Consider the following 27038-nt stretch of genomic DNA (forward strand, 5'->3'; position numbering starts at 1 on the left):
AGCTGCAGTTTACACATTACACTTCCATCACCAGATCCTCTGTATATAGATGTACTTCAGAGTGTTGCTGTGGCTTAGCTGGTCAAAGCGCCTGTCTTGTAAATAGGAGATCCTGGGTTCAAATCCCAGCAGTGCCTTGCGCATAATGTTAAATGTTATAGATATAACAAACACAGCTTTAGTTAATAATGAGAGTTAGGGGTTTAAACCTCAAATCCTTGAACACTGTCTGGTTAACATGTTTCGGTGATATTAGACTTCTATGGACCATTTCACCCCACTGGACCATTTTTGCAGAATCAACATCTAATAACTCCACAACGAGACTGTGTGACGTCACTGGAGATCAAAGGCATTTTCTGCCTTTCATTGATCCCCCACGCGACACAGATGGATACGTCACACTCTCACGTTCGCTTCAAATGAATGAGTGCATGCAGTTTCTGTAGTGTAGTGACCATCATGACTCTTACCAAAGTTTGTCTCCTGTTAAAAAAGGGCAGTCACCACATTTCAATCGGCTCAACAGCAGGGTACAACTCAGACAGACTAAAGCCAGCTGAACACCGACGAGGACGGGATTCGAACCCACGCGTGCAGAGCACAATGGATTAGCAGTCCATCGCCTTAACCACTCAGCCACCTCGTCACGAACACAAAGGTACATGTGATGACAAAAAAACAGCCATTGGGAAGAAGCTGCAGCACCTGAACAGGGACTTGAACCCTGGATCCTCAGATTAAAAGTCTGATGCTCTTCAATAAGATCTGACTTCATTTTCCAAGCTGCCCCCTCGTGGTCATTTGATACACTGCAGGTGGAAATCTCAGTACTTTCTAACCACCACACCCACTTTGACAGAAAGTGGATGTGGTGGTTAAAAATTACACAAAACTCCAGAGGACATTGCAACTTGAACATAGTGAGCAGAGTGGTGCAGTGGAAGCGTGCTGGGCCCATAACCCAGAGGTCGATGGATCGAAACCATCCACTGCTGTTTATACACACTGGATGTCCCATCATGAGACATGAGTTTATCAGCAGCACTGATTAACAGGAAAACACAGAGAATGTTGTCTATCATATCTATAATACTGAGAGTTGAGCAGCAGAGTGGTGCAGTGGCACTTCTGTTGTTGGCTACAAGACATCCTGCAGTGCTTCGCTCTCAGTGGAGTTCCTGCTCATCACTTCCTTTGTTCAGCAGAAGGAAAGAAAATTATTCTCCCTCCTCTTTCAACCACACCATGAAATATTGTGAGGATGGATGCGTCATGCTGACTGGTTGTGTGTCCAAAAGGCTGTCAAAGACATCTTTCTTCCATTGTTTCCTCCAAACATTTGTACACAGTTTTGAGTTTTCTCGTAACGTCATATGTGTGTCATTTTTGCAGTGAAGCTGGCAGAAGGCAGTGTGGCCGAGCGAGTACAATCTTGAAGTGTTTAATTAAATGTGAAACTGTTACAAACGGAGTGTTGCATCAGTGGCCACCATCACTTCAAGTAACCCAAATGGGAAAGATCCTTATCGACAGCATTGTTGCGCTTTGCTACATCTGAACTAAAGATACAAATAAAATAATCTAAATTGGCTTTAATTTTGGAATGCTGGTGTGGTGCGACTGCTCTTGTTCTCTTTTTCTTGCAGCTCAAAGCGTCAAGGAATTGAAACGCAGCATAACATATTAAATGATAAACACTGCCTCTGCCAGCTTGCCTTCTTCCACCCTGACAGGTCTGCAGCTCAGCTGCCTCATACACAGCTAACTGCAAGGTGACACTGTGCTATCAAAGCTTCCATCAACTTTTCTGTTTCCTCATCAGAGACTGGCAGAATGAATGTGATGCAGATTTTTACAGAACAACATCGACAATTAATAACTCCACAACAAGACTGTGTGACGTCACTGGAGATCAAAGGCATTTCCTGTCTTTCATTGATCTGCATACGTCACACCCCCGTTCACGTTCGCTTCAAATGGTTGAGCGCATGCGCACAAAGACAGACTGTGGAAATTTATTTTATAGCTGTAGTAACAATAAATCTCCAGCAGGTGGAAGTATTGCTGCGCAGATGTCCTGTACACTGTAAAACACACAATACTCACAGAGGACTTTATTGTGCTGCAGTGAGATGTATAAAAAGCTCCAGTTCTACAGTCAGAAGATGTCCAGTCTGAAGGTGGATGAGTTCTGACTCATACCCAATCTAATATGTTGCTTTTTAGATTTTAACATTAATAATAAGAACAAGTGTTGACAAAAAATGCTGTCTGTGACATTCACATTAGAATTCCAAACAATATGTAAACTCCATGTCTGAATAGAGGTGGATGTGTGAACGTATGTTAAAATCAGAGAGAATTTACACTCATTCAACTCAAATCCAGGAACATCCCAAACATGACTATTAGTCCTGTCTGAGAGTTTCCTCCACTGACAGCAAACATACTGTATATCCATACTGATCACTGTGATCAGGTTTGAATCATCTCTGTGAGAATCCCACATGAAGCTGTCAGTCCTGCTGGATACACACACATCCCACTGAACACATTTTACCTCACTATCATATGAAGAAATATCACAAACCAGATGAACTTCTCAAAGTGATGATCAGAGAGCCTTTAGATTTCATCATCATATGATAGAAACATCCAAACAGCTCCATCTGCTGGTTCTGCCCTGTTTTATGAATGTGTCCCAAAATGCACACACACTGAATTACACAATAATGCTCTAACGGAGATGATCAGAATCAGAAACACTTCATTCAAAATTCTTCTGTTTGGCGTCTTCTCTTCTAACAGTTCAGGAAACGGACGGATCTGTAGATACTGAGGCGACAGAACTTCAGTGCTCTCCGACAGAGAAGCTGGATGCTGCTGTTGTGCCCTTAAACAGGAAAATAGTGAGATGACAGGGACGAAGAAAAAAACACAGCTCTCAGCTTCACTCGTTTTAATGAATGTGGGCGCCTTCCCCTATCTGAGCCCCGAGACATTACTAATGGATCGATGCACAATCAACTTAGATATAAACACATATGGCCATTTCGTATTATTTTACTCGTATTATCTTATCTTATAAAATAAGATAAAATAAATTAAATAAATAAATAAAATACAAGTAGATTAATATATTACATACATATATTTTGAAAAATTTTATAATTTTGAAATTATAATTCTTCATCTACCATGTTTTGTTTATTGGTATTTTTTCCTTTTTTTTCGTAATGCTTATGATATTTCATGACATGTTTAACAAACAATTTTTATAACTTAGAATGTAAATAGAAGTTGTGAAAACTTCAGTGACTTACAACCATTGATATTAAATAGCAGGCAGCGTCTCAGGTGTTCTTTGAACAGCTATCAAAAAATATTTACAAACCAATCAGATTTCATAACGAGGTGCTGCACAAATTATTATTTTTTATCCAAAACTCAGTATCGATATCTCTCTTTCTTTTGCTGCTGTCCCTCCAACATCTTTCTCCTCTTCCTCAGCAACCAAATGTTGATTATGACTCATAATTTTTTGATTGGCTGACGTGGTGCATTTTTCCACCAATAGGAAATGGGGCGCCATGTTTCTTTGTGAGCTCTTCCTTGTTTTTACCGGACGGGACAATATTCAGGAAACAGCACAAAGAATGTCGTAGATTGTTTATTACTCGGTCTATCGGCCAGATTTAAAACAGTATATAGTTTGAAGACCCCACTTTGGACACAATTTGAAATGGAGACTCAGTGAGGTTGCGTCTTCTTGTTACATCATCTTAGATCGGTCCTTCGGACGAACCGTCAGCTCCAATGAGCATGTCTAAAAGTGAAGAAGGAAATGTGAGTCACAGTTACACTGACAAACACACACACACACACACACACACACACAGATAGGACGACGTGACTTCCAGTAACGCTAGCAGGAAGGAAAGTGTTCAGATTTCAGCCTCCATTTTAAGTTGATGGTGCAGAACGAGGGCAACAGTTTGCAATCCGCCATAAAATGAAAAGAAGACGAAGGAAACTGAAGGCTGAGGCCGGTGAGTGTTCACATTATTATTATTATTTCACTGTCAGAGTCTCTGAGTTTGTTTATGTGGACTGAGCAGGGAAATTTTAAACAATTTAGCTGCTCCTACAAATCAAAAAGTGACATATTATGTAGGAATTGATATAAACAATTTTCACTTTACAACTGAGTTTGATGCTCATATCTGAGACCATGATGATCATTTTCAACCAGCTACCTTCTCAGATATATAAAGAAGAGTAACTAACTGATATGGGCTGTTGAAGAGTTGGAGAACATGACAAAAAGACAGGGAGATAGACAAAATGATAAAAGAACACAAACTGGTCAGCTCCATTTAATGTTCACTATTAAAGGAAACTGTTATTAATTTATTAATAACATTTATTAATTTAAATGTTGCAGTCAGTGAATGCTTTAATCGTGATGATGAGCCATCAAACTCCTCACAGCTCCCTGTTCAGATTCCAGATAAAGAGGGTTGGTTGTGGATGATGTGGTTACTTATTAAAAAGATCTCTTCAAATGTTTGTGATAAAGACATGAACTCATAAAATTACTGCTGAAAACATCAGCATGATATCAGTTAAACCAGCAGAATGTCATCTGACAATTCACTAAAGAAAAGCTGAAGATAGTGAAGTCTGAGCAATTTTCTTTTTCTAATAAGAATGAATATAATTCTATCCTGAGGAAATGTCATTGTACACTTTAATAATTATAATTCTGATAAGGATCTTTATAGAAATAAACAGAAACCTGCATGATCTACATCAGTCAGATTATTATTCTGTGTGATTGGGATAGATCATCAAGTGTAGAGAGCAGCAGGGTCCCCTCTCCTCCTCCAGCAGCATCGCACACTAATGTTGTGAGCAGTAATGTATTTCTTGGCTGCAGCTCTAAATCAGACTGCTTCTTTTTCATTTCCCCGACAATCTGTTGCTCAGGACTAACAGTGTTCTCTTCTAAAATTACTTTCTGCCATTCACCTTGTTTCATTTAGGTCAGAACTTGGGCTTTCAAATAATGTGTGATTTCTTTTGTCAGTTTGATCAATCATTGTTTCCTATTCAGTAAAATTGAGCTTTTACATTTTTGCTTACTTATTCAATCATGAAATTTTTCCAAAAGAAAAATACTAAACTAAATGCAAACCAAACAATTGAGGATGTGTTGGTTATCTCCATCTAGTGGACAGATAGTAGAACTTCATCACATCATTTTGTTTCCTGTAATGAAGAAGAAAATTGGTTTAGTAGCATGAATGTAAAATCTTTCCATTTTTTTCAAGAGCAAAGATCAGCCAACAATAATTTCTTCGGAACATATTTTTTATTGTTTATCACTTTAATCCATGAGAACACAGATTGAAAACATGTAATATTCAAGGTCTGTGTCTCCTGAAAGCATTGATTCAGTTCTGTTGTTTTTAATAACAAAACCAAAAGGCATGGAAGTGGAGAGTTTTTTTTTAAACTGAAGACAGCAGAGAAGAAGTTGATGATGAAAAGAGATGTCGGTTTAAACTTGAAGCAAACAAACAAACAAAAAAAAAAAAAAACAACAGCAAAAGACAAAAAATTAAGAAACACTTGCGCCTGCACATTTATGTTTTGTCTTGTTTTTGCATAATTTTCCTCTTTGTTACATGATATTGTCCTCTTTGACAATTACCGAGGTATATGGATAGTCAAAATTAGAAATGAATATTGAAATAATGAAGAAATCCAGATTTCTGATGGCTCCATCTTTTGGTTGAACTGAGAATGACGTAGTAGTTGCTGTTGGCTCTGAATGATTTGTTCACTGCTGACTGTTGTTTTAAATTTCATCAAGACTTGTTGTAGCTGTAGTTGTTGAATTGTTGCAGCACATTTACTTCTTCTGCTGAGTTGAGGGTCAGGACATGAGTGGTGTTGTTGCAGAATCACAGCACCGTACCAAAGACTCCTCTGGCACTGATTTGGTTTCTAACACAGCTCAGAACAGTATTCATGTCACTAAAGTTTTTTTTTAATTGAACTCTGACGTTATGAGGATGTGACTTTTCCTCATTTCAAACACTCAGACACCAGGACTGATGAGGGAGAACAAGCAGCTTCTTCTCTTCACATGTTTCTTTGACATATGAAGCTGGAAAGTGACTGTTGGCTTCAAGTGAGTTCAGCAGCTGAGAATCTGTAAATGTCTGAACAGGATCACTGTGATCACACTGAGCTGACAACAGCAGACATGTTTATTTACCTTCATCCTTTCTTCCTATTAAAGACCTAATCTATCAGTATTTTATCTGAAATTTGTAGTGAATAGTTCCTTCGCTTTGTTCTTCTTCTGATATAAAGTCAGATTCTTAGACTTAGTAAATCTAAGATTTTAAATAACCAGATTACACCAGATTTTATTTTTTTAAGGTATTTAAACAGTCACCAGAAATTCATTTAAAGTGAACCAGACATTTTTATCAATTTAACTTTCTATACAAGGCTTCAGTTGATTTCCTTGAACTGGTGTGCAGTGTTATAGCTGAGCCATGACAGAACAAACATGTCAGAACTGGGCTGATACTTTGGATGAACTTGGCTGAGTGAATTGACCTCTAACTGTTAATTGTACATTATGAGTATTTTTCAGATACAGTGAAGCCATTGAAGGTTTAAAGCAGCACTCCTTGTTTTTATTGTTTTGAATCATTTGAGGCAAAACGGAAATCTATAAATTGTCAAGTTGTTTGCTCAATAAGGTGACATGAATTCAATCACAGCTCCATCAACACATCCCACAGTCAGATACCATCATCTAGTGGACAGAGAGAAGAAGCACCATCAGATCTGAGATACATTTCTCTGAAACTTTCAGATTACAGACAGATCAGACTGATTTCTATGTGAAGTTGTGGAGGCACACGATTTAAATAATGCGTCAAAGAAACAAATGTTTGAGGTTTATCATATTCATCAGATGAGAGAACCACCTCCCTTGGTCTGGGGTTTCCTGACAGGTCAGACTGGTTTAGTTGTAACTGTTATTTTTTTATTTTATTTTATTATTATTATTTTTTTGCTTCTGTAGGAATGATTTGGCCCTTCAAAATGTATTTCATGAACATTCTAAACCTTCAAATGTGCCAACCTATGGTGATCATAACTGTGTCAAGGTTAAAAAATTCTTCAACTTGCACTGCTTAAAGTAAATAGTGATCTGAGTTTGTTTGAAATTTAGTGTGAATGCCAATGTATAACATTGAAGATTGGGATTAACATGGATCAGGAATGTTCTTTGTTTATAACACAATCTGACTGAAATCAACACAGAGAGAAAAATCAAACAGCCAGTAAACAATCAGTAACGCTGATTATATGTCCTGTGATATAAATCCTGTTGGAATAATCTTTTTGTTGTGTTTGTGTGAAGGTGGAGGCTCAGCTATGAATCAGTGTGAGGACAGAGAGGAGGGAGCCCCTCCCTCTAAAACCACTCTGTGTGGGGAACATGAGAGTCAGACCAAAGCTCAGAGGTGAGATGAGGATCTCTAACTGTCCATCTGTCAGAGCTCAGCACTCAGATCACTGCTCCATCATTATTCACTCTCACTGTCACTTACATTTTTTACTGCTTCAGTTTTTTTTAATCCTTGTCTCCATTGGGAGCTCAACCAGGATGTGGAGATTCATTCATTCATATTCACCAGTCCATCACAGGGCCAACACACAGATACAGACAGAGACAATCTGCCACACTCACACTCACACACAGACATGGCTGTGGAGCAACAGCACTAACCACAACGCCGCTGTGCTGCCTGCATGTAGAGAGATATTTATTATTATTATTATTATTATTTGACTTGCACATGTCAATAATACTTTATGCAAAATACTTCACTTGAGTCAAATGAAAAACATCCAAACAGTCAAATTAAAATGAACAAAAACATTGCACAATAAAATATTTTGGTTGATTTGTGGCGATACAAATAAAAGCTGGACTTGGCTGATTTATTTTAAACTGATAATTTTCTGCCCACTTTCTTGGTTGTTAATTCTTTTAATGTCAGCTCTGTTTTTACTAGCAACCAGAGGTCAAGACCAGATTCTCCTGAACTGAGCTGTGTGTCCATGAAGAGTGATGGGTCTATGGATGACTTTATTAAAGAAAAAAGGTAAAAGCTGATCATTTGTTGTTGTTTGACCCATTAAAGGTATCAAAGCTTGTCTATCAGTTTCTCTGCTGTTCATAGAAAACTCCTGGAACAAACTGTGTGTTTGTGTCTTTTCTCCTCAGAGTTCAGTCTGACAAACATCATCACACAGACCTGGACTCCATATTTATGGTGTGTAAATGTTCATCCAGTGACGACAACAGACACCAACAAAGACTTGAGTTTGAAGCTGCACTCTTTAGACCAGTAGAGCTTTACTCTGTGACAGACAGGAGTTGAATTGGGATTGAACAGGTTTGGGGTGGGAGAGAGTGGGAGAGGACTGGGAGTTGTAGTTCACCACAGAGCAATAATCCATCAGCCTCAACAGATATGTTCTGTATGAATATGGTCTGTTGGAGACAGACCCTGAATTTTCACTTCCTGAGTTGATGTGTTGAAGGGCTGTATCAGTTTGGTCTTCATGTGATGATCAGGATCTCTGTGTTGTCAGAATCTAAAGTCAAACTTAGTAAGTTACACCAGTGAAGTTAGTTTAGTGAAGTCAGCAGGTCTGAATCTTTCTGTGTAGCTCTGGAAAGAGACGTGGCAGCAGATTATACAGCAGCAGCTAAAGTTGAACTCTGCTGACTGATGATCTGATGCTTTGATCCATCAGTTTATACTGAGAGTGAACTTTACACAGGATGTTATTGTGTTCCAGCTGCTGGAGGAGAACATCGTCTGTTTTGTGAAGAACGAGCTGAAGAAAATCAAAGGAGTCTGAGTCCAGATTACCCACAATTCATGAAGAATGAGGATGATGAGGTGGATGAAGAGCAGAGGAGGAGCAGAGAGGCATTTCTGAAGATCACAGTGAACTTCCTGAGGAGGATGAAGCAGGAGGAGCTGGCTGACTGTCTGCAGAGCAGTAAGAGGATTTAACATGATGGATCAATTAGATATTTACTAAAGTCTGAGGAGACGGAGAGAAATATGATCATATTCTTATTCCTTAGGAGAAGTAAACATCAACCTTGAATTTTTTTTAAATCTAATTTATTTTTTCTTTATTCAGAAAGTCGTGCTCAAGTTTGTCGAAGTAAACTGAAATCTGGCCTGAAGAAGAAGTTCCAGTGTGTGTTTGAGGGGATCTCTAAAGCAGGAAACCCAACCCTTCTGAATCAGATCTACACAGAGCTCTACATCACAGAGGGAGGGACTGGAGAGGTCAATGAGGAACATGAGGTCAGACAGATTGAAACAGCATCCAGGAAACAGGACAGAGCAGAAACAAGCATCAGACAAGAAGACATCTTTAAACCCCCACCTGGAAGAGACCAACCAATCAGAACAGTGATGACAAAGGGAGTGGCTGGCATTGGGAAAACCGTCTTAACACAGAAGTTCACTCTGGACTGGGCTGAAGACAAAGCCAACCAGGACATAGAGTTCACATTCCCCTTCACCTTCAGAGAGCTGAATGTGCTGAAAGAGAAGAAGTTCAGCTTGGTGGAACTTGTTCATCTCTTCTTCACTGAAACCAAAGAAGCAGGAATGTGCAGCTTTGATCACTTCCAGGTTGTGTTCATCTTTGACAGTCTGGATGAGTGTCGACTTCCTCTGGACTTCCACAACACTGAGGTCCTGACTGATCCTACAGAGTCCACCTCAGTGGACGTGCTGCTGACAAACCTCATCAGGGGGAAACTGCTTCCCTCTGCTCGCCTCTGGATAACCACACGACCTGCAGCAGCCAATCAGATCCCTCCTCAGTGTGTTGACATGGTGACAGAGGTCAGAGGGTTCAATGACCTCCAGAAGGAGGAGTACTTCAGGAAGAGGTTCAGACATGAGGAGCAGGCCAGCAGGATCATCTCCCACATCAAGACCTCACGAAGCCTCCACATCATGTGCCACATCCCAGTCTTCTGCTGGATCACTGCTACAGTTCTGGAGGAGGTGTTGAAGACCAGAGAGGGAGGAGAGCTGCCCAAGACCCTGACTGAGATGTACATCCACTTCCTGGTGGTTCAGTCCAAAGTGAAGAAGGTCAAGTACGATGGAGGAGCTGAGTCAGATCCACACTGGAGTCCAGAGACCAGGAAGATGATTGAGTCTCTGGGAGAAGTGGCTTTTGAGCAGCTGCAGAAAGGAAACCTGATTTTCTATGAATCAGACCTGACAGAGTGTGGCATCGATATCAGAGCAGCATCAGTTTACTCAGGAGTGTTCACACAGATCTTCAAAGAGGAGACAGGGCTGTACCAGGACAAGGTCTTCTGCTTCGTCCATCTGAGTGTTCAGGAGTTTCTGGCTGCTCTTCATGTCCATCTGAACTTCACCAAGTCTAGAGTCAATCTGAAGTTGGAAGAACCATCCTGGCAATCCTGGTTGCGAAACAGATTCTACCACAATGCTGTGGATGAGGCCTTACAGAGTCCAAATGGACACCTGGACTTGTTCCTCCGGTTCTTTCTGGGTCTTTCACTGCAGACCAACCAAACTCTCCTACGAGGCCTGGTGACACAGACTGGAAGTAACTCAGAGACCAATCAGGAAACAGTCCAGTACATCAAGACAAAGATCAGTGAGAATCTGTCTCCAGAGAAAAGTTTCAACCTGTTTCACTGTCTGAATGAACTGAATGATGGTTCTCTGGTGGAGGAGATCCAACAGTCCCTGAGATCAGGACGTCTCTCCACAGATAAACTGTCTCCTGCTCAATGGTCAGCTCTGGTCTTCATCTTACTGTCATCAGAAAAAGATCTGGACGTGTTTGACCTGAAGAAATACTCTGCTTCAGAGGAGGCTCTTCTGAGGCTGCTGCCAGTGGTCAAAGCCTCCAACAAAGTTCTGTATGTACAAATAAGTCCATCCAGATCAACTGGATCTTTTTTTAGTTGAGAATCAAAAACATGTTTCTTTAATAATTTCTTATTTTGCTGATTCCTCTTCAGACTGAGTGACTGCAACCTCTCAGACAGAAGCTGTGAAGCTCTGTCCTCAGTCCTCAGCTCCCAGTCCTCTAGTCTGAGAGATCTGGACCTGAGTAACAACAACCTGCAGGATTCAGGAGTGAAGCTGCTGTCTGATGGACTGAAGAGTCCACACTGTGAGCTGGAAACTCTCAGGTCAGAATTCATGATTTTGTCAAGACTTTTTAAATATTCTTATGATTGTTCATTAAATCAGGTAAAATGAACTGAAGAGGTTGTTGATTTGGGAGATGGTCATCAATATAAAACGTTTCATGCTCCATATGAGAGGAATGTCTGATACACCAGGACGAGACCTTAATGCACGACTCACAGTTAGTTTCCAGAACAACAAGGTCTTTACTTTGGCAGGTTCGGTACCTGTGCAAGCAGCAGAAGAGGCAATAAGACAAATATTTGTTCTAATTTTTCATTAAATCATGTAAAATTACATGAAAGCGTTTGTAGATTTGGAAGGTTGTCATCAGTATAAAAATGAAAAAAGAAAAACCGCAAGCTTATCTCCTGAAAAAGGAAACTGTTGAAAAAGGATAATGAAAACAAATACATTTTCTCCCCTACAGCTACTATGACTGCCATTGCAACACAAAATAACAAAAAACAGTAGTAATTAAGAAAAAAAACAAACAAACAAAAAAAATCAATCAATCAATCGATTAATCAACCAAATCCTTTATTTGTCACAGAAGGGCAAGTAAACAGTTGTTTAACCCCAAACAAAATGCAGCACAGCCCAGGAAGATGAAATCAAAACCAAATTATATTTATTTACATAGAACCAAATCATAACCAAGTTACATCAAGGCACTTTACATATCGAGCAGGTCTAGACCAAACAATGATTGAAAATTGCAGAATGAGGACAAGGAGAGACAGAGACTTTGTGAGAAATATTTTTTGTGGTATGTTGGCACATGCAAGGAGCACTAATCCAGAGCTGGGAACAGGAAGGAGGAGATGTCACCCCACTACAGAAGAATTTACGTTTTAAAGAGGAGAACCAGCCAATCTCACCTCTACACCTGAACAGGAAATGGGACCCATTCCCAACCCAAATCACCATGAAGAGCCAACACTGAGGTCCATTTGTGTACTGCTGTAAGATAACCAATAGCTCTATGATGCTGAGTATTACAAAGAGAATATTCACAGAATCCCCAGACAGCAGAAGCATCGTCTGACACACACACACACACACACACACACACACACACACACACACACACACACACACACACACACACACTCTCTCTCTAACTACAGAACAGAGTGAAAGTATGAACTCCCAGATGAGCACAGTGTTCAGACTTGTTCAGGGCTCTACCTGCAGACTGAGCTAAAACACTGACAGCTGGGTTAAATGTCGTGTTGGTCCAATGTCAGGCCAAGACATGTCATCTTCATGATGAGTTGGCTTTCTGTCTAGAACTTTCGCAGCTTGTTCATAGGCTGTTTGACTGGTTTTAGAGTGGACTTACCTGCCAGAGCTCAGATTGTTATACAGGAGTTTACATGTGGCAGAATCAGATAGAAATAAAGTTTGGCTGACTCTGCTGTTTGGTTATTTCTGTTATCAGAATGTTGACACTTTAAGTCAGTTCAGGTTCTTTACAGTGTTTTATTTTCTCATTAAATCTTGTCACTGTTTGTATTTGACTGTTGTGAAGCTGCTTCCTGTTGGTTCAGCTGTTTGACTTTCATTTTCTAAACTTCTACTTTCTAAACCTGCAGATCTGAACAGATGATGAAACAATGAACGCTTTAAAGCAGGAACTTTGTCTCCTAAAGTTACGTCTTTTAATCCTTCACTCAGGTTGGAGGACTGCAGTTTGTCAAAGCTCAGCTGTTCTTCTCTGGTCTCAGCTCTGAAGTCCAACCCCTCCCATCTCAGAGAACTGGACCTGAGTCACAACAACCTGAAGGATTCAGGACTGAAGGATCTGTGTGGTTTTCTGAAGAGTCCTCACTGTAGACTGGAGACTCTGAGGTCAGTTCAGATATTGTTGTAGGTCTTTTATCTTTAATCCAGAATTTATATTCACATAGAACTTGAATTTATTCACCACAATAATCAACAACATTATAAATAGTTGTTGTTTCTTGATTCCAGTTGTAATAATAATAAGATAAGGTAATACTTTATTGATCCCCATTGGGGAAATTCGATTGCCACAGCAGCATAAGGCAAGAGAACAGATGGCAAATAAAGAAATTAAATGGGACACAGAGGACAAGACACAAAAGACAGAGACAACAATACCATAAAAACTGCTACAAGAACAAAAGTAACAAAAGTTGCAGATAAGGTGGCCAGCTGCAGAAAGTGACTTGCAGAAAAAGTGACCAGAAACTAAATACAGATTAGACATCTAGGTCAGAACTGTATGCTATCCAAACTGCTGTTGTACAGTCTGAAGATGGTGGTGGGCATAAAAGAGCGTCTGAAGCTGCTGAAGCTGGATGATCTGCTGGCTGAATGAGCTGCCCTTCACCCTCCACTCAGACACTGTTTCCAAACAGTCCAAGTTCAAACCCACCACAGAGCTGGCTTTCCTCACCAGCCAGTTGAGCCTGTTGACCCCCAGTCTTGGCACCACCCCATCAGCAAACTACAGCAAAGAAGAACTCATCGGCAACCGTAGACTGGTAGGAGGTCTTGAGGAGCCTACTGGAGACAACAAACAACTTCAGTCTCCTCAGGAAGAACATCCCGCTCTGTCCTTTTTTTAGAGGGCATCTGTGTTATGAGTCCAGTCCAGTTTATTGTTGATGGGGACCCCAAGGTACTTGTACGAATTAAAAATCTCCACCACCTCACCCTGGATGGTGACTGGGACAGGTCTACGGTTCCTCCTGTAGTCCACCACTAACTCCTTAGTATTGCTGATGCAGAGTTGAAGGTGATTCCGATTTCTCCACACAACAAAGCTCTCAATCAGTCTGCTGTACTCCTCATCCTCATTGCTGATACATCCGACTATTGAAGAGTCATCAGAAAACTTTTGGAGGTGGCTGGAACCAGAGTTGTAGTGGAAGTCGGAGGGGTACAGGGTGAAGAAGAATGGCACCAGGACAGTTCCTTGGGGCACACAGGAGTTACATGACACAACCTCAGATAGCCAGCCATCCACCCTGATATACAGCAGCCATCCTGTGAGGTAGTCCAAAATCCAGGTGGTGATGTTAGGGTGAAGTTCTATATCCAGCAGCTTGTCTCTCAGGAGGCTGGGTTGGATGATTTTGAAGGCACTGAAGAAGTCAAAGAAAATGACCCTCCATGGGCTTCCTGCACTCACCATATGATACAGGGCCTTGTGTGTAAGGAAGATGATCACATCCTCCACACCTGTGTGCTGACGGTAAGCGAACTGCAAGGGGTCCAGAAAATCAGAGAGCAGTTTCCTCAGGTGCTAGAGAACGAACCTCTCAAATGTCTTCATGACAGGGGATCCTAATGCCACCGGGCTGTAGTCATTGAGAGTGCTAGGACCTCCCTTCTTCGGTGCTGGAATAATTTATTATGTCTTCCAAAGGTCAGGTATCTTCAACAACCTGAGAGAGGTTAAAGAGGTGTGAAAGACAAGGTCAGACGTAGACCAACATTTGAGATGTTAAAGTGGATGATGAATTTGAAAAAGTGGAGAGGTTCTGGATCAGGATATTTCTGACTGATTATCAGTCATCTGATCTCCATGATTTGTTCTTTTTTCAGGTTGAGATGCTGTTGGTTGTCAGAGATCAGCTGTTCTTCTCTGGCCTCAGCTCTGAAGTCCAACCCCTCCCATCTCAGAGAACTGGACCTGAGAGGAAACCTCCTGCAGGATCCAGATGTGAAGGAGCTGCGTGATCTTGTGGAGAGTCCAGACTGTAGACTGGAGACTCTGAGGTCAGTCCACTGTGGTAGATCTTTAATCCACCGCTGAATCTAATGTCCTAATAAATGTCTTCAGACTTGGAGGGTGTGGAGCTGAGGACCAGAGTCAGTTGTGTTGTTGAGACTCCAGCCCTCATGGGGCTTTCAGACACGTGGCCGTGGCCCCCCTGTGCTCTGAAAGCTGTTATTTCCAAAGGATTGGAGCTCCACCACAGGTTTCCCTGCACTGAGCACAGTTCATGTGCAGCACAGTGATAGTTGTGTTTCTTTGTGGTGTGGTCATACTCAGTCAGTGTGTTACTGCAGTAGATGGAGTTCAGAGCAGCGGTACAGAAGCTGAGTGATGAGCTGCTGTGGATGGAGTCAACATCAAAAAGCTCTTCTACACACTTTGAAAACAAACAGTCCCACACATGTTGAAATGTTCTTCATTTAGAAGATTTTAGAACTTTCCTTTGCTGCCACATATTTATGAAGCAGCCACCTGCTGTATTCCTACACACAAGTATGTCCTGTATTCCACTGCAGCCGCAGGTCAGCTGAGGGAATCACTTTGTTTTAGAGTGAGGAGCTGCTGAACTTCAGCCTCCAGTGGCTGAAATGACAATTACACTAAAGAAACACTTCAAACATCCAGACAGAATGTGGTGGAACTTTGTTTTAAAGTCTTCTGAACATTTCTGACTGATTATCAATGATTTTATCTGCATCTTTTATTTCCTATTCAGATTTGACAACTCCAGTTTGTCAGAGATCAGCTGTTCTTCTCTGGTCTCAACTCTGAAGTCCAACCCCTCCCATCTCAGAGAACTGGAGCTGAGTGAGAACAAGCTGCAGGATTCAGGACTGAAGGATCTGTGTGGTTTTCTGAAGAGTCCTCACTGTAAACTGGAGACTCTGAGGTCAGACTCATGTTTTATTTCTGCTCTCAGATTAATATGATGTTACAGTTGCGGTGACTCTGACCTGCAGACAGGTTTATTTATTGGAATTAATTATTGGAAAATGACATTTGAATTTCACAGTTTATATTCACAATGTTGACAGGTTCTTAACAGTGTTGTTTCATTTTCTTATTAAATCTTGTCACTGTTTGTATTTGACTGTTGTGAAGCTGCTTCCTGTTGGTTCAGCTGTCTGAGTTTCTTTTTCTAAACTTTTACTTTCAAAACCTTCAGCTCTGAACAGATGATGAAACACTGAACACTTTCAAGCAGGAACTTTGTCTCACATCTCATCTCAAGTCACATCTTTTATTCTTTACTCAGGTTGGAGAACTGCAGTCTGTCAGAGATCAGCTGTTCTTTTCTGGTCTCAGCTCTGAAGTCCAACCCCTCCCATCTCAGAGAACTGGACCTGAGTCACAACAACCTGAAGGATTCAGACTTGAAGGATCTGTTTGATCTTGTGAAGAGTCCTCACTGTAGCCTGGAGACTCTGAGGTCAGTTCAGACATTATTGTAGATTTGTTTAATCCAGAATTTATATTCACATTTAACTTGACACTTTTATTAAAATAGCTTTTGTTTCATCTTTCCAGTTTTTCTAATAATCAAAGTTGTCATTCTTTTTCAAAACCTGAATCTACTTGTTCAATATATTAATAAGCAAAAATCTTCCATGAACAAAAAGTGTTGGTTTCATGTGTTAGATCTCCAGACAGAAACCAGGACCAAGGGAGACTTTAGTCTTGGATCAGGATTGGATATTTAAAGTCTTGGTATCTGTCTTTGTATTGGAACAAAGTCGAATGTGGACCTGCAACATTTGAGATGTTAAAGTGGGTGATGAGTTTGAAAATGTGGAGAAGTTCTGGTTCAGGACATTTCTGACTGGTTATCAGTCATTTCATCTCCATGATTTGTTCTTTTTCAGGTTGAGATGCTGTTGGTTGTCAGAGATCAGCTGTTCTTCTCTGGCCTCAGCTCTGAAGTCCAACCCCTCCCATCTCAGAGAACTGGACCTGAGAGGAAACCTCCTGCAGGATCCAGATGTGAAGGAGCTGCGTGATCTTGTGGAGAGTCCAGACTGTAGACTGGAGACTGTGAGGTCAGTAGAGGGTTGGACTTGGTCCATGAAGCTTTTAGCAGTCCTGCAGTCAATTCACTGTCATAGCAAAGACTCAATGTTTCAAACTCCCCTGTGAAACATTGAGTGAAGAACAGAAACTTAGTTCAGGATTGGAAAAAAAAAAAAGACAAAGAAAACAGTTGGCCATTCAGATATCAGTAATCAAGAACCAACCAAAGTCAGATGAATGTCAGTCAGCTGATCTTTGTCTTAACTTGGTTAATGTATAGAAAAAAAAGGCTCAAGGTTTGATCCCTCTCTACACTGAAGTGTAAAATTTAAAGAATGTGAGCCAGGTGGAGTATCAAAACAACCCCCAAAAATACTGTTCCAGGGATCTGACTGATTCAGAGCCAACGCTTTATTAAATGTTTTGATCTCAAAACCCAACCTGCTCCAGAGCTGGTTTCTATGATGATTCCCACCAAGCATTGATTGGCTTAGCAAATGTTGGTTCCCAGAATGTTGATAACTTCTCATATTAAAGTTAACCGCAGGGCACCATCCTATTTTGAGAAAAGAGACAAGTCTCACATCACATTCAGTCTGATCAGGCTCTCTGGAAACAGAGTTTCTGATTAGAATATTGATACAGGATAGCTTTATATTTATCTGCTGAGACTGATGTTGGATCATCACCGTCTGTTTTTAAATAAACTAACTCTGACAGAACCTCAGTATGTTCCACTCAATGTCTCACTGTTGTGGTTGTTTTTGTCTCTGCAGGCTCAGTGACAGAGTGATTAAAGCTTCTACAGAGAAAACCTGTGAGTATAGAACCTCTGAGTCCTGTTCGCCAAACTGACTGTGCTCTGTTCATCAAGATCTTTATTCATTACGTTTCAACAACAGACTGTTAGAAACCTGGATCCTTAAAGTCTAAACATGTTAAGACCACATGGCTGCCTGGGCCTGATCACATGATCATATTCAAAATGAGTAATGATATAATCCTACATGTTGCTTTATCATTTTATATATTTACATTTCATTAAAGGTTTTAGGCAAATTTCAACTAAAAGTTACAAAACCATATTATTTCAGATTTATTTTCATGTGTGGAGGTTTAAATTAATAATAGTAATATATAACAGATGAACATGGTTTCTTTCAGTAAATAAATTATTTAGGTAATATCTGGATCATTTGGTTCTATGGAGTTATTTTATCTGTTAATCCACACAGAGCTAATCCCAGATTGATTTTAATTTCACATTCAACAGCACAGCAGCTGTTTATCAGTCAGTCTATAAATACAACAGGTGGCTGCAGCTGGTGACTTTAACTGAATGAAGACAGCTGCAGACTTTAAATTCTACAGACTGAGTCCAGTTAGCAGATTTTCGGACCCGCCCACTCAGGTTGGTACGCGGCCAATAGAAAACCAGAATCATCTGAAAGGGAAGCGATGACAGGAGGTTCTGAGCTGCTGCTGTTGGACTCTGCGCCTCTTACTCAAATCTGATGATGGACAAAACAATCTTTGCTGTTGTACAAAATTTTAGCAAAGATCCCAACAATCCTGTTTGTGTTAGATTAAAATCACGACATGTCATCTGAAATCTGATGTTAGATCAGTGTTTTAAAGTGCTGGTTGTTATTGGTGATTATTAAACAGTCTTTCATCTGGTTTCATGTTAGGTCCAAAAAGGGAAACTGTTCAAAGCAGCCTCCCAGCTGATGACAACCGTCAAGCAGAAGAGAGGCTGCGTGCTGTTCGGACAGAATTCATTCAGAGAGTGTCTGACACTGTTCTCAACCAGCTTCTGGATAAACTACTTGATCGTGGTGTTATCAGAGATGAAGAGATGGAGTCAGCCAGAGCAAAATCCAGAGCAGAAAAAGCCAGAGATGTGATTGACTCAGTGAGAAGAAAGGGAAGCGAAGCCAGCTCATTTCTGATTGCTGCTCTCTGTCAGCTGGATCCTTGTGTTTCCAGAGAGCTCTCATTAATATGAAGCCAAAGACACAAAGTCTCTGAGGGTGGATGGAAATATTAACTTGCGAACAAGTTCTGCTATAAAGTCTCTGTTCTTAAATACTTATGTTTAACTCTAAAAAGAAATTCACTTGTTGTTTTTGGGAAAATAGGCCTTGGCCTGATCCCACAGTACTTTGCGCTCTGGGATTTATTTTCCAACATTTGTAATACGTTAAAATGTGTCTCAGTGTTTACTGATCTTCACTGATCTTCTTTCATCACACTGTCACCATGTGGTCTTTCTGCAGACCAGAATCCTGTCTGTCTGTCTGTCTGTCTGTCTGTCTGTCTGTCTGTCCGTCTGTCTGTCTGTCTGTCAGAGTATCTCGGTTTAAATGGACCTTCAGTAAATCATCAGTAAAGTGATGAACCTTCATGACTCAGCTCCTTATCTCCACTGTGGACTCAGAGAAAAGTGCTGAGTCAGCAGACTTGAGGTCTGTGAGTTTCCAGCTCAGTGTGTTCACTCCAACACGTTAACATGAGCTGAGAGGAAGCAGCTGCTGCACATCTGGACTGAACAGGACTGAAGTCCCTGCAGGTCTTTATGCTGGATCTGCATCACTGACTGACAGCTGATGGACAGAGTCAGGAAACACTGATGGATCTGCTCTCTTCTTCTTCTCTACACAGGTGGAGGCGGTGAAGAGGAAGGTGTGTGTTGATGGAGGATCAGCTGCTTCCTGATGATCCAGATGTTGCAGCAGCAGCTTGTCCAGACTCTGGACCATGTTCCTGGGAGGTGGAGAGGAGAGCTTCATCCAGCAGAGACTGACAGAGGAATCAGAACTGGTCTGAGAACAGAGTCCAGTCCACCATGATCCCAGAGACTCCTCAACTCCTCAAGTCAAGCATTTTTGTATAAACTATTAAATATTTTATTGTGGAACATGTTGACTGTCATTTAGCACTGATTAAGCTTTTAAATTGGCCCTTTCTTCACTTCATAAAAATATTGTATTTTTCTTTAATGTTTTTTCTTATCTTGAACAATATTTATTTGTATCCACGTGGCAAAAAAAAAAAACATGTCAATAAATAACGCTGATGCTGAAGGGCTCAACTCAACAGAGGACATGGCAGCAGTTTCTCTTCTGAAAGGACAATTTTTATTCAGCAAAGAATGAAGTGAAAAAAAATCAGCTGTTTTTCAGTGGCATTAAATGGCGTGGTGTGTGTGTGTGTCTGTCTGTCTGTCTGTCTGTCTCTCTGTGCGTGCTCTCTCTGCTGGTCTGAGCTCTCAGTTCATTTAAATGCTTTGTTGGATCTGTCTGTCTGTATCATGTCAGAAACTCTGAAACACTCTGAACTTCTTTAAAACACGGTGGATTTACTGATATCAAAGTGTCCAGCGGTGCATTGTGAGTACATTGTTGCATGTAAACATAATAAGCATCCCAGCCAATGCAGAGTAACTCTTTACCAACATCCAGATGTTAGAAACACAGTGCTGCTTGGAAAATACCCTGATAGACTCCAACACACTGTGACTTTGTGAAACAACCAGTGGAGCCCCCTGGTGGTCAGTAGAAGTGCAGCCCCTCTGAGCTGGTGGCAGACCAAGGCTTCAGTCTGCACACATCTTCCACATGTGATGGCACACACACTGTGTATTGTGGCAACATCCGTCCCCTCAGAGAGAATCTGCTCTTTAACCCTCCTGTCGTTTTCACCCCCCGCCCCTTACTTTAGTGTTCCTGCTCTGTTTGATACGGTGGCCGGTAAGTGCAAAACTAGATTACAGAGTGCCAAACACTTTTACAAAGCGTCAAACTAATTTACATGTTGGGAAACATTTTATTCAACAAAATGACACAAGAAAAAGACTTTTACCACGGACAAAACAAACTTATATTTTAGAAAACAAATTTACAAGTTGCGAAACAAATTTCCAAACGACAGAATCTTCCGGAAGGGGAATGTACCAAATGCCGGAAGTGATCCAGAAGAAGATTGACTGTGAACTCAAAATGTTTGTATCAGTTTGTGTGGCGGGAAAACTTTGCGTAGTGTAAGTTTATGGCAGCATGGAGTAAATGATGTTTTGGCCGTTTTGTGGAAACAACTTGAGCCAATTTACGCGGTTGTGTTTTCCGTGCGGACGATCTGTAGAATGTTTAACGTTGATGAACGGACCAGACGGAAGGAGCACGCGCACAGGAGACATCTAATAAACAGCCGGGAAATGCTAAACAAGCTAAGTGTAGCATCGCGCTAACTAGCTGAAGCCGCTGTCAGACATGCAGTGAATTAAAGTGCACCGTTTCATTTAGCAGCCAATCGTTGTCTTCACGGAATAGCAACGCGTTTAGTTAGTATGCGTTGCTAGTTTCTTTTTTATTTTATTTTTTTTAGGCTTACAATTATGCTAAATGCACAATTGTTGCTGATTGTTTTAGCTGCTGCTAACTTTCTGTTTTGATACGGAACTCCGTTCATTCCAGCAGAACAACCATGAACATCATATAAACAATTCATGGAGGACAGAAAGTCAAAGTCAAAAGAACTGTGGGCCGAAAGGAAACAGGTCCAGGTACGTGTGCAGATATATCTGTAAAATATGGAAGTCAATATGTGTGTGTGTGTGTGAAATGAATGATATCTTTTTGTTATTTTAGCAGATAAACATGGATTGATGGCGCCACATGGAGCTGATTTAAAAGCTCAGAGAGGGAAAACACTCCCATTATATACAGATCCGGAGGTAGCAGCACCTGATCTACTGAAGCAAGCTGTCCAAGAAATGAGAACATTTAACAAGAAGATGGATGAAGGAGCAGACCTTCTTTTGTATCCAGACTGTTCAGAGGTGCTCCATGTGCCTGGGTCAGAAAGCCCATTCAAACTGGCAGAATATAAAAAGGAAATAGGAAAGGCACTTTTTTCATTTGCCTAGAAACACACTTTAGAGGAGGTTTGTGGATCTCTTCATTCAATATTTTTACATATTTATTTACTCTGATGCAGCATAATTAATAATGTGTTGTTTGTTTTTACTACAGAGGTTGATACATCAGACTCTGATTCTGAAATTGTCATCACATCGAGGAGCACAGCTGAATTCAATGCAGCTGACACTGTGGTACGTTCATTTTTACATTTTGTACTTTAATTCCGTTTTTTGTTTTTTTTTTATTTATTGACAGGATATGCATTTGGTTTAAAGTGTTAAGTCTAAGAACCAAGTCTTGATTATTTGGCATTTACTATTCCAATCAGACACCCTGATAACCTTTCACCATTGATATATACTGTATGTGGTGAGGGAACAATAATGGAAGCTGTTTAAAGTTGCTGACAATTGTGTGCTTTTCTTCTCAGGTTTTTGTAACAAAACAACACAGTTCTCCCAAACGCAAACCTGAAGATAAAGGGTAGGTATTAGTTTTTACAAAAGCAGTAATTTGTCTTTAAGTTGTTGATGCGATTGTGATGAACATGTGGTAGAAAATACCATACGTGTGATATAATTTATAACAAAATAATCTCTTATTTATAAATCTTATGGTTCCTCTCTACCTCTAAATGTTACTCAAAGCTCTGTTATACTCTGTATCATAAAGTTAATCAGTTTATCAATTTTATCATGTTTCAGAGATTCATCCACAGCTCAGCCTGGACAGGTATTAAGGCAGATTATGGCAGCCTGATGTTCTTTGCTTTCAGTGTGTTGTTTCAGACATTTTCATTTGTTTTTCAGACAGTAATATCTGACACTGAGGATCTGGATCCACCTGAAACAAATCCAGTCAGGAGGACTTGCTACGGGTAAGTTAAAAAAACAACAGTGATTCACTTAATTTTAATATTAATTTATTGATTACATGGGAAAGATATTTGCATTTGTAAGATGTTCAACATATTCTGAAACCTGTGACATGCTGGTAAAATTCACAGATGATGCTGCTGTTTTGGAAGAAGGAATTGACACAGGTGGGCCGAGACGAGAGTTTTAACTCTACTGACGAAACATCTGAAAGACCGGCTCATTTCTGATGGACCAGAAGGACATCAGTTCTTGGTGTACAATGCAAATGGTATGAACAGGGTTAGATGTAAACAATACTAATGGTTAATGATCATTAACTTTATATATCACGACATACACTTTGTTGCTTGAACTATTTTTAAAAAACGTGTTTCATCTCAGATTGAGAATGTTTCTTCAGTGGATGCTCTGAGAGAATGCATCATGAGACGCAGCACAATGTTACAGAAAGCAGGCTGTCTGAGACGTGTTGCTACTGTTGAAGAAAAGAAAGAAATCGTGTCAGACTCCCTCCGATGGTACATTATTGACCGCATCTCATCTGTAATTGACAGGTAAGATCATATTTGTAATGATGTGATTTTTATTTTTTTGTATTTAAGATATTTTAGCTTGAAATGCCTCATCATCCCCCTCTGTGGTTTATTAAGAATGTATATTCTTTAGCTCTGAGTCAGTGTGTCAGAATGTGTGCCTTAGTTTAGTATAATTGCTGTGTGATGTCTGTCTCCCCTTCCTCTGTCTTATGCCAATCAAAAGGTGCTCATGTCATTCCAGTCTTGTGTTTGCTTTGCCAAGTGCAAAGCAAGACACAGAGTTCTTCTTTAAATCAGTAATGTTCAACACACAACCATTTTTACTCATTTCTATATGTTTGGGTGGATAGTCATTTTAGAAAACATTGAAGTTTCTTTAGGTCATTTAAATGTGAAACAATGTTTGTGGTCACTTTTTAGATTCAAAGATGGTCTTTCAGCTCTTCAGTTTCTGACTGCACTGCAGCAACAGCCTACTTTGCTGGCCCCTGTCCTATGCCACTCTGAAAAGCCACTCACTGGTCTGGAACTTGAGACTCTTCAAACCTGACCTCAGTCCATCAGGAAGTAACAGGAGACTTAAAGAAAGTCAAACTTTGGGCTACTGGGCCGACTGTGTCTTTTATTGTGAAGGTTTGGAAATCACAAAATTTTATAATTTGTTGAGAAAATACATTGCCAAGATGTAACTGAAGGTTTTTCTTTGCAGAAGGTCAGGCTGCTGTGTCTCTGGAGGATGTTTTGATGTTTGCAGCTGGGCTGACTTCACCTCCCCCGTCCGGATTGGAACCATCGCCAAGAATAGAGTTCCTGGATGACTCTCCATTCCCAGTTCAATACATGTTCAAACACATTGAAATTAGCACTCCTAGATTCACACACTGTGTTTAAGTCACACATGGACTTGTAACTGTAACTTGTAATTGGTAACTGGATCACCCCTCGAGACCAGACTCCGAAAAGGTGTTTTTTTTTTTTTTTTGTTTTCCCTCACAGTTCAGATTTTCACTGTTAAGTTTCAGACAAAACACATTATTTCAAGAAGTTTTGTTTTCCATACTTACAAAAACATAGGACTCATTACTTTGCTATAATTTTTATCAATTGATTTCAAACTCAGGAAAAATGAAGCTGTGACACTTGGTGTTCAGACAGACTGCAGTGTTCCACCACTCCAAATCAGATTTCAGTTTGTCATTCACTTTTCCTTGTGATGTTTCCAAATTATTCTGGTACCTGTTCATCTGAAGAAATGAAACAATGGGAATGCAAATGTTATGTTTACAATTAATAAAAAAATTGCAAATATTTCCTTCTGATTGCATCTGTGATAGATTGGTTATGAGTTTTTTCCAAACTATTTTAAAACAGAAAATTGCATGTTTTTCAGTCATGGCAATATTTGATTCAATTCTGTGTTACTTGTCTAATACCAAATCACAGCACAGTCATCTCATGGCTCTTGACATGTATATTAAAAAAAATAATTAATTAAAAAAAAAAAAAGAAATAGGACAGAAACCCCAATGAACAAGCACTTGATAATGCAGGAAGGGAAAATTCCCTTTCTCACTGACTCACAGCTGAGCAGTTTCTTTCAGCTTCATGTACAGTTCTGTTGCAGACTCCCAGTTCTCTGGCTTCTGTAGTTGTTTGTGCTCCATAACAAAGTCAAAGTCCTCCTGCATGTTTGAGTCCCCACATGGAGCTATTGACAGGCTCGCCTCTGGAACAGCATCCAAATCAGCTGGTTCAATCTCAAATCCAGTCTGTGGAGCCAAATCTGTGTTAGATAGAATCAATAGCATTTATATTATTTATTTACATTTAGGCAATAAATGTAGCAAAAATGATAAAAATAAAAACAAAACATGGAAATATCAATCATCACCAATATTACCTGTGTGGTCAGCAGTACAGTTCATTGGACATGACGCTGTTCTGGAAGTGTGAATCCTGTGACTGTTCCACAGTCTCACACACTCATCCAACATCACCATAGCAACATCTCAGAAGGCACTGATGCTCATGGCTCCCGTTGAAGTATCCAGCAAACAACTCCATCCAGAACTGAGACCTGTAGAAATGGATAGAATCGGAAGAAAATATATATTATTAGTAGAAGTGGGACTCCATTAAAAACATCTAATTAATTAAAGGCTTTGTAATGAATGAATTGAAATGAACGCGTTAAAGTCCCAGCCTCAATTATTATATATGTTTAGAGGAGTTCATCTGAGATAGAACATAAAGATAAAAATCAAATGAAAGGTCAGTCATAATAAAATGACTTCATGAAGGCCACTTACCTTCCCCTTCTAAATATGGCCCACCAGGATTCAACACGCTGCTTATTCGTGGATGAGCCATACATGTGGCTGGACGGCCCAGAGCAGCAGTCATCATGATGGAGGCGTAGGGGAGACTGAATGGCAGCCATAATGCCATTCTCCGTGCCACAATCAGTCCTCAGTCTCATGAGAGGAGATTCTCAGCGATCACTGTTGGCTTCTTGTTATTTGTCGGTCCACATTGGAGCCACAGCACTTTAGGTGAAAAAATCCATCCATGCGTCCTGAGAGAGCCAGTTTATCAGAACCATCTGCATGCCACATACAGTTCGCTCCCATTGAGGAGCAGCTTCTTCTTAGAAACCTTCTGCGTGCTCTCTCATTCATCACATCATCTCTCTTCACTCGAAGATTGGACTTTTGTCTGAGTACCTGCCACATCGTCCGATAGCCAAACAGTTGTCCAGGTCCACGAAGTTCCAACCTGATGGCGTTTGGAGAGGAATCATCCTTTTAAGAGTCCGCAGGCTGATGTTTGCACCGTGTAAACTTCACATCATGCTTCAGTAGATCAGGTGCTGCTACCTCCGGATCTGTATATAATGGGAGTGTTTTCCCTCTCTGAGCTTTTAAATCAGCTCCATGTGGCGCCATCAATCCATGTTTATCTGCTAAAATAACAAAAAGATATCATTCATTTCACACACACACATATTTACTTCCATATTTTACAGATATATCCACACACGTACCTGGACCTGTTTCCTTTCGGCCCACAGTTCTTTTGACTTTGACTTTCTGTCCTCCATGAATTGTTTATATGATGTTCATGGTTGTTCTGCTGGAATGAACGGAGTTCCGTATCAAAACAGAAAGTTAGCAGCAGCTAAAACAATCAGCAACAATTGTGCATTTAGCATAACTGAAAGCCTAAAATAAAAAAATAAAATAAAATAAATAAAAACTAGCAACACATACTAATTAAACGCGTTGCTATTCCGTGAAGACAACGATTGGCTGCAAAATGAAACGGTGCACTTTAATTCACTGCATGTCTGACAGCGGCTTCAGCTAGTTAGCGCGATGCTACACTTAGCTTGTTTAGCATTTTCCGGCTGTTTATTAGATGTCTCCTGTGCGCGTGCTCCTTCCGTCTGGTCCGTTCATCAACGTTAAACATTCTACAGATCGTCCGCACGGAAAACACAACCGCGTAAATTGGCTCAAGTTGTTTCCACAAAACGGCCAAAACAGCATTTACTCCATGCTGCCATAAACTTTCACTCAGCAAAGTTTTCCCGCCACACAAACTGATACAAACTTTTTGAGCTCACA

At 40.4% G+C, this 27038-nt stretch overlaps 1 protein-coding gene and 2 non-coding genes across 3 annotated transcripts; 2 read left to right on the plus strand and 1 right to left on the minus strand.

The window, feature by feature from the left end:
- The first annotated feature begins 63 nt into the window (after window positions 1–63).
- On the plus strand, window positions 64–137 carry trnat-ugu (transfer RNA threonine (anticodon UGU)). The gene has a single exon. It is a non-coding gene; the product is annotated as a tRNA-Thr (tRNA).
- Window positions 138–567: 430 nt separating this feature from the next.
- Window positions 568–649, minus strand: trnas-gcu (transfer RNA serine (anticodon GCU)). Its single transcript has one exon. It is a non-coding gene; the product is annotated as a tRNA-Ser (tRNA).
- Window positions 650–17049: 16400 nt separating this feature from the next.
- LOC115055986 (caspase-1-like) lies at window positions 17050–19431 on the plus strand (the record flags this gene model as incomplete). The annotated part of the gene is made up of 3 exons (XM_029522172.1): window positions 17050–17105; window positions 17853–17893; window positions 18768–19431. Coding segments are annotated over 3 exons (414 nt in total), but the record flags the coding sequence as incomplete, so codon positions are not given.
- Window positions 19432–27038: the final 7607 nt, after the last annotated feature.

The sequence above is a fragment of the Echeneis naucrates genome, chromosome 2 (assembly GCF_900963305.1).
Source record: "Echeneis naucrates chromosome 2, fEcheNa1.1, whole genome shotgun sequence".
Taxonomy (NCBI): domain Eukaryota; kingdom Metazoa; phylum Chordata; class Actinopteri; order Carangiformes; family Echeneidae; genus Echeneis; species Echeneis naucrates.